Raw genomic sequence first — 14390 nt, forward strand, 5'->3', positions numbered from 1 at the left:
ATTTATTTATACTAGAAATATATTCTTAAGATAATATTTCTATCTCTTCATTTTTGTTATTCGTGTTTCATAATACTGTAAATGACAATTATAAAATTATTATATGCACAAGGAATTAAACTAGTGATAAAATTATATATATCATATTACTTTTTTCTAAAAAACCAAAAAAAAAAACTATGAAAATAAAAAAATGAAACTATTAGAAATAAAACAAATTTTAAATTAAAAAAATAAAAATACAAAAATTATCATAATTATATTTTTATTTCAAGTATAAATGGAATTATGGTCTAATATAAAAAGGAAACCCCATGTAGTATTCCTTAATAATTATATTATTTGATTATTTCGTAATCGAATTATTATAATTATCACTTAAATATATTTTATTTTTATATAATTGAGGAATTTACGAAACATTTCTTTATTTCTTATGTATTTAAGTCTTTCCATATTATGCAACTGTATCATAGATGGATCTGTGTTTATATACATTCATATTCATATTAATCTTTAGCATTGATCTATTTACATTTAAATACCATATACTATAAAGTTCCAATATGTTATTTATTCTCCTTTACATTAATATATTATTTTTTCAATTTTGTTATATTTTTTAGAATATAATAATATATAGTAATAATATTTTTCACAGAAATATATTTTTTTAAAAATAATAAAAATCTGTTGTATATGTTCGATAAAACTTTATTATATAATTGATTTATTTTTTAGTGATACTTTATTTTCATTTTTAAAGTTTATTACATGTATTAATTTTACTACTTCTAAGGGATACACCAACTTGTGTATTCAAAATTATATATGTTAATTAATATATTTATTGTATATTCTTATATAAATTTATTACTACTTTATTCATAATGACTTAATTTTAAGATAAGTGTAACTTTTTATTATTTATACATTTTTATATTTGATTAATTACATGTAAGAAATATTCATAATATTCATTGTTTGTATAGATATACGATCAGTTATATAATATAAAGCTCATATATTAATAATCTTAGGATAATTTTATTTTTATTCTTTATATTTTCATCATGTTATTACAACATTGTTAAATTTTTGAAAAATATTTATTAATATAATATTCATAAATTATATTATTATGTATTATAGAATTTTTATATATATGTATTGATTCTGCATTTATTTACTATAAAACATTCATTTAATAATTTATATATTATGAGTATCATCGAACATTAAGATATATAATGTACACCATAACTTTCCCCTTTATAAATAATATTATCCTAATGCCTTATGTAACATTCTCTCTCTATATATATATATATATTGTAGTAAATATTAAATGGAAAATTTATACGTTTATTTAGTTTATAAAATAAGATATGATATCCTTTTTATAAAAGTTAAAGTATATATTAGATATGTTTTAAAATCAACTTGTATTAATCCGGAATTCAATAATTTCATGCATTTAAGGTTCTCAAAAAACATTTTTGCATATATTATTATCCATGTTAAATATTAAAATATAAAATTTAATACACCGCTCCATTTATAAAACATAAATTAACATCAATGTATCGATTAAGTATATAATTTCTTGTTATATTAATATTAATGTAATAATTCATACGTTTCATTTCTTTTAATATTATTTTACTTTTTACTTTATTTACATATACTGTTTTTTTTTTTTCCTTTTTTAATGTATCATTTTTTAAAAGTATGGAATGTAACATTATTATAAATTGAAAAACTTTTTAAATTAACATACAACTTTTATGGATTACGTTAATGCGTCTTAGGTAACAAAAAAAGATGCATTGAGGATATTAATTATTTCTATTGTTTTCATAATATAGGAAAAAGTGTATTTTAAATCATACGACAGCAGTTATTATATCATGAATAAAAGTTACATTCATGAACATTCTTATACTAAATAAATTATTTTTAATATACTTAAAAGTATTTTAATCACCTTGAAATAATATATATTCAATACTTCCACCTCGATTCAAAATATATATATAAAAAAAAATAATTTAGATTAGGACTTTAATTGTCACAATTCTCATCTAAGATGTTCTGCGTATTATTAGTTAATAATGCCAAATTTATCTTAAAATATACTGTATGATTCCGTTTTTTTATAAACCTGTGTTCATTTATACATTTTAAGTTACTAAAATATTTATTGTCCCATTCATTATCTAATACTACCATATTACCAAGTGTAAATATTCCACATGTTGAATTTTGAAATTTGTTTTAAATTATACTTTAAAATCCTTTATAAGTATATATAATTTAAATGTAATTTAAAAAATATTTATACGTTTCGATTTATTCATTTTATATTATAAATTTCAGTGTATAAATAAATTGAACATATAATGTAAAAGAAAGAAAAAAGTTACAACATATTCTGTATTATTATAAAAAAGTTGTTCTATTAAGAATAAATATACGTAGGAACCCTGCTCACAGATATTAATCCTTGATAAAAATGTGCTAAGTATAATTAAATTGGTTCTTTCACAAATAGAACTTTTTATATATAATATTTTGTAAAACAATGTATATATATAATTAAATAATTTAATAAAATATTGAAATATTTTACGTTAACCAAAAGGGAAAACTTATAGTAGGATATATATATATATATATATATATATAACAGTACTTTATAACAAATATTTTGGTTATTATTATAAAATTAAATTAACAACCCGTTTCTTGTAAGAACTACAATAAATGTACCTAGTACAATTTATTTACAAGAATATGTATTCCTCTAAGACAATAATGAACAAATGATTCATTTTGTAAACAATTGTTTTTTATTACTTATTTATATTTTCATATTTAAAACATTCAAAAATTTTAAAATATATTTAAAGTATGTTTGTGGTAAAAGCACATTGTAAAACATTTATCATGATATCTACAATACAATTTATTTAAAATTACTTTTAACAAAAAGCAAAAAATATATGCACTATTTTTATTATATAGAATACATAAAAAAAAGTTTACAATTAATTTAAAGAAAGTAATACTTCTTTTTAATTAAGTCACCGATTAATCATTTTGGACTAAAAAAGTAAGAGAGATGAAAACAAATTAAATCCATGTTTTTCTATTAACAACACGAAATACCCTATTAAATTAATGAGATAATTCTATATGCGCACTTATAAATGAATTTTATACAAAATATATGTATATATATATATATATATATCATTGAACAAAAATATACATATACACAAATATATTATGGCAAAATATCAAATTACATTAAATCAATTCAATATATAGCAGATTTTAAAAATACAACAATGAAAATCACTAAGGATTAAAAAAAGTATTTTTATATTTAATATCAAATAGTTATATATATGTATGTGTTAATATAAAAATTTTGTATGCACATCTCTTATTTATATATTATTTTTAAGGATACTATCATCATTTTATTCCATATTGAATGTCTTTCTTATTAGTAGAATTAAAAATATTATTACATATTTTTAAACTACCTCCATTTTTTATTTTGAAATTTTCAGTCTTATTAGAAGTATAATGAATACCTGATAAAAATGAAAGATTCATAAATACTAAAAGCACATAAATTGCTGATAATGTTGGAATTAATATAAAAGTGTTCCTTTATGAGCTACCTTCATAGCCTAAAATCAATTTGCCACAACATAAACAAACAAAAACATATGACAAACACAATAATATGAAAATTATCAAAAGAATTAAAAAAATCCGAATATATCCTAAAGATGTCTTCCTTCGCTTCATTAAGCTTGCAGTCTGTTTATCAATTTTCTTATTATAATTAATTTTATCTACGGAATCTAATTCTTTGAATATATCCTTTTCAAGAAATAAATCTAATATATTAAACGAAGAATATTTCCTTTTCTTAAATAAGTTATTCCTTTCCTCTGCCTTTAATAAAATTTCTTTTATTATATTCTTTCGTGACTTAGAGTCCTTGTCAATTTTATATGTATCCGCCTTTTCATCCATTAATTTGTAATAACCTTTGTCACCTGATCGATATCCGGTAGATATAACATCCAATGAACTCTCTGATAGTAGTCTATTAGTTCTTAAACTTGAATAGCTATCTAGATTATTCTTTTTATCCATAGTTTTTGCACATATACACTAAAAAAAAGAATGTTAACATTTATTATTTACAAGTATTCATATATCTATACTAAGATAATAAAATTTTTAAAAATAAAGAATGGAACACAAAAAAAAGTAAAATAAGAAATATTATTATAATATTACATTATTTTTATAATGATATATCCAAATTAAAAGGGTAAATAACAATATTTTAATAAAAAAAAAGGGCTTAAAATTTTCTTTCATTGTACTGTTCATTAAGGCTAATATATATTAACTAATAAATATATTAGTTATATTTTTGTTCCTGCAAATAATAAAGCATACTTATATTGTTTTGGATTTATTTTATTTTAAGCGTAATTAATTGAATTTATATAAATATAACTTATATTTAATTTTATTAACGTAATATAACATAAAAATTGATTTGGTATAATATATATATAGAGAGAGATTTTATATACTAATAATAAAAAAATAAAATAATATGAAAAAGAATAATAATAGATAAGATGAAAAAAAAACAAAAATTATTCATTCAGCGATAAAAATTTTTTTTTTTCATTCAAAATAATGTATAACTTATAGAAAATATATACTTGCTATGTTCAGAAGGTTCTTATGAACATTTACATGCTTCCTAAGAAAAAATTATAATTTTATATATTTTTCTACATAATTTCCTTCTACATTTAAATAATATTAATTATTTTGATAGTAAAACTAACAGAAAAAGTACATGATATTATGAAAAATGTTTTTAATTATATAATGTTTACATTATTATCTATCTAAAAAAAACACATATTCCTTCATAAACTATTCTATATTAATAAATTATAAATTGTTGTTACAAGGAAATGTATGAAATTACGAATACATTTTAAACAAATATACTATTGACGTTTATATTTTTATTTAAGGATTTTACAAAACAATAATTTGTATCTAAATAGGGACACGATTTATTATTATTTAATAGAATATTTAAAAATACTTTGTTTTTGTAATATACTTATGCCTTTTATAAATATATACAAATGTTTATAGAGAGAAATTTCAATATGATAATAAAGAAAAAGGTAAACAAAAATTAATTACAAAAGCACTGTTTGAACGGCAATAATTTCAAAAATATTTAGAGAAATTTCTTTTTTACAAATGAAATAACAAAAAGAATATATATAAGATATATAAAAGGAACATAAAAAAACATTTAGGAATATAAATAATTTACAAAATTTTCTAATGAAATAATTTAAAAAAATTTACCTAATCTCATTCTAATGCATACTACAATAAACATATTTTTAAGAGGAAATATAAACAATTAATTTTCTAAAATAATATAAATAATACTTATAACAAAAAAATTATTATATATTCCAGTAATTTTACTCCTGGTATATTTACTATAGAGGTGATATAATAGCAACAAACAATTATTTAAAAAAGTACTATTACTGATTTAAAAAAAAGATAAATAATATTAATATTATTTCATTATGTTAAAAATTAAAATAAAAAAAATTAATGTTTTTAAAAAGATAGTAAAATAATTATTAAAGCTAAAATATTTTTTTTCATTACTAAATCATGTATAAAAGAAATTAACATAACTATAATTCATTCTATTATATAATATGTACATATTGTAATATTAATAAGGACACAACTATATCATCTTTTATAAGCTTTTATGAATTCAAAAACATACATTTTAAATAAATAAACAAAAATTTTTATATAAAAATTGGTAAAAGTAGTAGCTTGTAATATGTATATTAAGAAACAGATTAAAAAACATATAAATTCCATTTTATACGATGCGTTTGTGTTAATTTTTTCAACATCTCAATCATTCTATTTTATCTACATTTTTTTTAAACTCTTTTTCCTTTTGTCATTTATTTAATAGAAATATTTATTGACTTATTTGTTTAATTTCGTCAAGAATAAACATACATACCCTTTTTGTCACCAATATATTTTATCATAAATATATAAGTATATTTTTATAAAATAAAAATAAGTCAAAAATATTTATATATTATAATAAAGTGATAAATATAAGAATCTTTTTATTCAATGCAGCAATCTAGTAATAGGCAAAAATTATAATCCTGCACAAAAATTTTTTACTACCAATTAAATCATACAAAAAATTTTCAATAGCTCATAGAAATATACTGTACCCTAACCTTGAAATATATAATTTATTCTTGATGTTACGTATAAAACATAAATGTGTAACATTACTAAATATATATATTAATATTTTTTGAATTTTACTAGATATACTATCATGAATAATACATATTTATCTTGAATATATGCTTTATAATAATTTATTATACCTTTTCTAATAATTAATGTTATTATTATTATATAATTATAATTTATATATAGCGTTTTTTATTTTACTATATTGGTTAAAAACTATCAATAGTATACTACATATATTTTCACACAAAATTTTATTTTTATATTGTTTCACTAAATAACAGTTTTACATTGACACTTATATATCAGTATATTACTTCTTTTCAACTATACTATTACTACAGATAAGATCTCAATAACATACATTTTAATGAATCATGAAAATGATTGAAATTTCTATTTTCACTTAATGAACTTTTATAATAATATTTTACTTATTTTATCATGGCACTTTATTAATATTTATTTTTTTTAATTAATCTACGATGCCTAAAACTTATTTAACTCATACATATAATATATAGGTTTATGTATATATAAGTAATATAATATTAACAACAAAAACAAAAAGTTAAATTAATTAATGCCTCTATCACAAAATGTGTAAATCAATAATTATAAAGAACAAAACATAGAACAAACATAGATAAAATAACCAATTTTATTAATTGAATATTTATTCCTTATATATAAATATTAGTAAGGAAATTCATGCAAAAATAACTAAAAAAGAAATAAAATTGATATTTTGTGTTACATTAAATAGTGGAACCAAATATCACGAGAAATTGTAATGTATAATAATACTTAAATATAATATTATTTTCAAATCATTAAGAGACTATATTGGAATAAATTTATTAATATAAATGAAAATCTTTTTCATATTTCATCGTCTACTATTTAAAATATCATTAATGTTTTGTAACCTTTTGAGACTTACCAAAAAATTTTATTATGTATTAAGCAAATTATTTTATAAAAATAAAAAGATAAAAAAAAAATATAAATAAAAATCATTTATCATATATATTATCTCATATTATATATATGATCTAATTATGTTTCTTTGGTTTTCTTTTTTTAAATTTAATCATAGCTCTTATAAAACAAATTTATCCTTAATAAAAAAAAAATTCATTGCAATAAGATTTATTTGTCTCATATTTCATTTATTATTCATATACAAGCAAACAAAAAAAAACAGAAAAACATATACAACAAAGAAATTACATTCATATACTTCGTTTCCCCATACGAAATACATGACACGCTTACTCTTAATAAAAAAAAAAAACTCACATTTTTTAGTTGCATCATAATATAGTAATTTAATATAAAATAATATAAAAGAGTCAAGACTGTTTTTTTTTTTTTGCAATGACATATAAATTTGCAATCTATATCAGCAAAACCATATAATCTGTTCTTTTTTATATTTATATCAAGTTACATATATTTTTCAAAAAAATCTTGTTATATGTAGAATTAATTATATAAAGGACTATATTGTGGTAAAATTAAAACGTATATCAAAATAAAATATGAATAACATTAAAATATTCAAATTTATAACCAAATTAAAAGTGTACCTTATTACCCTTGAGGATCAAAAAACTCCAAAATCTGCATGCCTATTTATAATATCATTGAAATTATAGGTTTGTTTGTTATTTCAGTATATCAATTAGAAAATTATATATTATAATCCCTATGAAATACTATTTCACATAAAGAAGTTTATTCGGTATAATTCATTTTACATTTTAAATGTAATAATTTTTTATATTTTTCTGTTTCTCTTAAGTTGTAAAAAAACCTTACTAAAATTATAAACCATAATATATATAATGGTATAAGCATTTTCATAATGTATACTACAGTTTTTTCGCTATTCATAAGATAATAAAATAATAGAACATGTAATACTCCAACTACTAAATGGAAGATATATAAAGCAAAAATTGCTTTATTTTTTCTTTGTATAAATTTTTTTATAAAACAAAAATCAGCATTTTTACTATATTCAATTACATTTTTATAATATATTTTGTCTAACATTTTCTTCCTATTATAGGTATTAACCTTATTATATTCAGAAGATTTACTTTTCTCTGTTTGTTTATAGTCTCCTAAACTATTTGATGTACACACTTTTGGCAATTTATTTTTTCCTTTGGATATTGTTCCATTCCTGCATATATGTTTCTTTTCGTAATCTCCATTATTTAGAATATCTTCTTTTGTCCATACGATATTTGAACACTTTTCCTTTTTATACTCTGCTAATAAGCGATTATTTCTTGTATATAATTTTTCATCAATAACGTCCTTCTCATCCAAATATTCACAAAAGTTACACTAAAATAACAAAAGAAATATCCACGATTTAAAAAAAGTAAAAAAACCCATGCTATTAAGAAATATTATTAGAAATAAAAAAAACACAAAAATGAATAATAGAAGTAACATTAACTAAAATATATTATACCACTTCGCTATTAAAACGATATATCCATATTAAAAAGATAATTACCACAATTTTAATAAAAAAAAATAGCTTAAATTTCTTTTCCATAATGTATATTTTTAATATTGTATTATGTTTTGTTAATAAAAAATTATTGATAATAAATATTCTTTCGTTGACAAGGGTTACTATATTTTGTTTTCATAGAAAATTAATATGCATATAAAATGTATATTACATTTTACAATATAGAAAATGTAAGAGATATCTAAATTTTTATTATCATATTTTTGCTTTAATAATAATTATAAAAAATTAACATTAATTTAATAACATAATTTTAATGTATTAATAATTATATAAAATACTTAATTATATTACTTAGTGTAGTAAAATAACTAAAAAATTATTATATTAATCCTTTTCAAAATAAAAACAAAAATAATAATTCCTTGATACTTTAAGACGTTCATTTTATATAAAATATATAATGTATAAAATGTAGATAATACAATGTTCCGTATATTAAGAGAATAAAGACTAGTTTTAATTATATTTCCTTACTAATAATTACTTCTTGATAAGCATTATATTTTGGAACAAATAATTATGATTTTTAAAAAATATTAATTATCATAACAAAATTATTATAATAAAAATGAACTAAAATAAAGCTAATTTTACAAATATTGTATAATTTTAATTTTAAAAATCCTAAATTTTATGGTTTATTTTATATTTAAAAAATCAAAATTATATGATCCTCAAGTACTAAAAAAATATCAATTTTCAAATCAAATAAAAAGAATAGAGTTCTTATATTTGTATCATAAATTTTATAAATTATAATTTATAACTAATTTTAATTTATTCCATTACTTCTAAATGAAAATTTTTAAAATTTTCCTCTTTATGTAATCTTTTTTTTTAATAAAATATATACTTTCAAAAGAAATATTAATAAAATTTAAAGAAAAAAAAAAAAAAAAATGAAGATTAAAATTAAAATTGGTGTAAAAATCGTGTATACAAAAAATAATGTTATTGATATTTCTAACAAAATATATTTACCATATGAATATTATATACGCTGTATTAAATTTATACAATAAATAAAAGAATAACAAAGTAATTTCGTAAAATGTATGATTTCGTAATTTTACTGCTAATAATATTTTTACAAATAAATAATTTTTAGTTAATTCATTTACAAATACATTATATTAAAAATAGTCTTTAGACATAAATTAATGAATATTCAAATATATATTGATGAAAATATTTTTAACATCAAAATAATATTCTATTAATACATTTATTTTCTTATATATTATAACAGAAAAAAAAATTATAAATTACAAGATGTTATGTAATTAATAAAATAATATTAATCATATAATATAAAACTTCATTGTTTTCTCTTAAATATTGCTCTTCTAAGGAAGAGCTTAAGAAATTAACGAAAAAACAAAATATACGTAAAAAAATTAAAATTTTTTTATTTATATTGTTTTAAGTTAAATTCATTGTCAGACTGATTTTTGTGAAATATCTTATTTAGATTCTTTTAGGTTTTCATATATGTGGGGTATGTCACATTTTCTCGAAGTTAATATTTTAATATATATTATAAGGTAACATATTTAAAATTTTATAATAATACATACATATAATTTATTAAATAAATTATGAAAAATAAGTGCATAAATTATAAAATCGTGGAAAACTTTTGCTCATAAATATAGCTTTTTCCTTTTAGTAACATTCGTTGTTTGTAAACATTTTTTGATACTTATTTTTAAATAATAATTATTCATTTGAATAAATTGTTCATATTTTTTCTAAATTAAGAAATAATACACAAATAATTTAAATTCCTACTAAAATATTTATATCTGTTCTTGTTAATTTTATATACTATTAAACAATTACGATCGTATTTATATATATATAACACAATAATATGTATATGCTTTTCCCATTATATCTTCTTTATATTTAAGAAAAAATATTATTACATAATAATGAAACAAGCTAAATATGAAATAATAATAAATTTCAATTTTCCGAAAAAATATTTTCATTTATATACTAGCTATACAATATTATATATACAAAATATTAATTTAAATATTGAATTCTTATGTAAGGTAATACATCTTATGTTTTCTATATAATTTATATATATGGATACCCAACTTTTTCCCAATCTACTATAAAACAAATATTTTAAATTATTTCTTTTTTTATAATTTAACATATATATTATATTTTTTACAATTTCTAAAATATCCTCTTAATTCATTTAACACATAATGTACTCTTATCTATGCTGTAAAATGTTACCATTTATACAATAGTCATATAAATAATTATATCATGAAAAATGATAATAAATTTTGTACTCAAATACAAGACATTAAAAATGAATATGATCCTTATAAAAAACATATGATTAAGTTCTAAAATATACTCTTCTTAAACTTTGTTAATTACGAGTGTGAGGTTCCTTAATATAAATAAATCTAAGTTCCCGTAAAATCTTCATTAGTGGATGAAAACCACAAAAAAAAGAACTTTTATTACTGGAGATTAATTTATCTATTAATTTCCAGTAATCATATATACAAATATTACAGAATTTTTCATAATTTTTCTTTTGCTAACATTATAAATTATCCCAATTAAAAATGTGAATGTTCCTCTAAAATCTCCTTAATTTACTGCGACATAAAGTTACTGTTGTAGCTATGTTATATCTACGAATATGTAATTGTTTTAAAATAATATTATTTTATTTGGATGTTTCTGCCATATTTAATAAGAAAAAAAAGTAAAGATTACAATTTTTCATGGTGAAAAAAATGAACAAATATTAGTGAGAGCTTCTAAAATTGAACAGTTATATTCTTGAGACAGCAGATAATATATAAAATTATAATTCATAAATTTTCTATAATAGATATATTTGTTCATCTAAAATATATTCTTGAACAAATTAATTGAAGTGTATGTTAAAAAAATACCCCTAAAAATATGTTAGAATAAATTTTTTCAATTATAATAATCCGAACAAAATGTTATGCAAATGAGTATGATTCTAAGAAAACTATAAAAAGAGCACATAATAGACAATGGAAAAGAATATTAAGAAACTAGAAAAAAAAAAAAAAATTGATAAATAAAGAATAATTATTTCATTGAACTTTATTATGAAGATATAGAAAAAGTATAAAAATATACTCATATTAAGTACATAACCAATATTAATATCATTACTCATCATTAACCTAGTAATTGTATATAACCTTTATTGTGAGAAATTTATCCATAGAATATATAAGAAAAATTCAATAAATAAATGCGTATAACACAGTCAATATTTATAATGGAAAATAAAACTTTCATTGTGTTGTCTAAAAACTGGCAATAATATCTTATATATCAGTATATAATTAATACATATAAAATAATTTTTATGCTACGATAATTATATCGACGCATATACCATACAATGTTCAATTAAATTTTGAAAATTCTGTTCTAGAACTATAGAATTTGTTATCAGATATATTATATATAGAACTTTATTAAATAATCTAATGGAATAAATAACATTATATAAAATATAACAGATATATACATTTTATATTAAGGAATTTAGATGAATATGATTTATTATTTTATTTGTAATAATATATATAAATATAAGTTTCTTGTATATCACGATGATACTCTATATTTATATATATAACTAAAAATATATAACTAAAATAAAAATAGGTTTATCATCAAAATAAATTTGTTAATTTTGTTTTGAATACATATTATCCTCTAAGGATAGGCTCAGTTTCATAATATATAGATAACTGTGAACATTATTATGAAATTACATGAACTATAAATTTTAGTACATAGGTGTCATTCGTAATATTATAAACCGCACTTTTTACGTTGTACGCTTACACATATTAGATAAAAAAAAATTGCAACTTGTAATTAAAGCTGTTTTTATTTAAATGTAATTAATTTTGAGTATATTTCTGATTTTTCTTTTTTTCTAACATTGTCATTATATATATAACATTATTAGTTTATGCCATATTAACATTATTCATATTTAACACATCATCTATCTTAATATTAAATGTTATATTTAAAATAAATAAATAATAAAAACCATATATATTATTTTAAATTACTCATATTAGCTAATTTATTTTCACTGATTTCCTTTTTTCAAATTTATTCTTAGCTGTTAAAAAAAGAATTTATATTTTAAACAGAAATAAATGTATTATCATAACAATAATATTATATATAATTCAATTTTTATGTATATTTAAACAAATCCATAACAAAAAAATTAATAATATAACAATATAACCACATTCGTTCACTTCGCTTCTTTATATGAAGAACAGGATATATTTGTTCGTTATTTAAAATATGTAATATATTTTTTTAATTATGTCAACAAATAATCATCTAAAAAAAAAATACTTTAAAAGCAAGAACAATCTGTACAGATACAAATATAAATTAACACAAAATTTTAACAAATTTTTATGAATCGTTCTTTAGAATATTAATATTAACGCAATAAAATATATATTTTATGAAAATTGGGTAATATATACATATATTTATATTAACCATAGTATTGTGTTAATTTGATGCACAATAATAAAATAAAAATTGAAAATATCAAAGCATTCAAATTCGCAAAATTTTAAATATTTATATTTTTAATTTTACAAACCAAAAAAATCCACACAAATGCAACTGGATATATGAAACCTAAACAAACATATAACTGTTTTTTATATGTTTGTATCAGTATATAATTTACATATATAAACTGTTAAAAAAACACTACCTATTAAGAATATAAAGATATTTCCTCCAAATATTTAACGTATTATACATTATGACTTCTTATGTTTTTTAATTTTTTTGAAGATGTAAGCAATCAATAATGAAAATAAAAAACTTAATATTAAAATAATTACTATAGTTACCGGTATAAAATTAATGGTGATTTTACTGAATTATACATATACATTGATATATAAAGAATCAAAAAAATTACTGATCCAACTAATGAAAAAATCCCAGGAAAAAAAGAAAACATTTTATATTTATCTTCTGCCTTCTTTCTTAAATACTTTTTATTAGCATTCGTAACACCCCTAATATTATTTAGAGAATTTTTATTATATATCTTTATTTCTTTAGAATAAGAATCTCCTTTAGTGCATATAGAAGATGTATTTCTTCTTCCTTGTTCACAGCCTTTGATATTATTTAATGAAGATTCGTTTGTTTTTTTATTTTAACTTTTGGTTAATTTATCATTAAAAGAGTCTTTCTCTTCATATATTCCAATGCTTGGAATACTACAATTTAATATTTTATTTAAACTATTTTCTTGTACATGTTTTCCTAGTAATCGATAAGTTCTTGTAACTAATATTTTACTGATGATGTACTCAAGTACGTAATTGTTAGGCATATGCTATAAAGATAA

General features: G+C 18.4%; 2 protein-coding genes across 2 annotated transcripts; both read right to left on the reverse strand.

Annotated features, from left to right (window-relative positions):
* Positions 1-3483: 3483 nt before the first annotated feature.
* Positions 3484-4410, reverse strand: MKS88_000121 (uncharacterized protein; the record flags this gene model as incomplete). Its single annotated transcript, XM_067214222.1, has 3 exons — positions 3484-3605; positions 3696-4197; positions 4327-4410. 3 exons carry the CDS (start codon positions 4408-4410, stop codon positions 3484-3486), a joined length of 708 nt encoding a protein of 235 aa, XP_067075854.1.
* Positions 4411-8130: 3720 nt separating this feature from the next.
* Positions 8131-8968, reverse strand: MKS88_000122 (uncharacterized protein; the record flags this gene model as incomplete). Its single annotated transcript, XM_067214234.1, has 2 exons — positions 8131-8751; positions 8882-8968. The coding sequence occupies 2 exons, from the start codon at positions 8966-8968 to the stop codon at positions 8131-8133; spliced, it is 708 nt and encodes a 235-aa protein (XP_067075855.1).
* Between the last annotated feature and the right edge of the window lie 5422 nt (positions 8969-14390).

Source organism: Plasmodium brasilianum (assembly GCF_023973825.1).
Source record: "Plasmodium brasilianum strain Bolivian I chromosome Unknown PB_00_03, whole genome shotgun sequence".
NCBI lineage: Eukaryota > Apicomplexa > Aconoidasida > Haemosporida > Plasmodiidae > Plasmodium > Plasmodium brasilianum.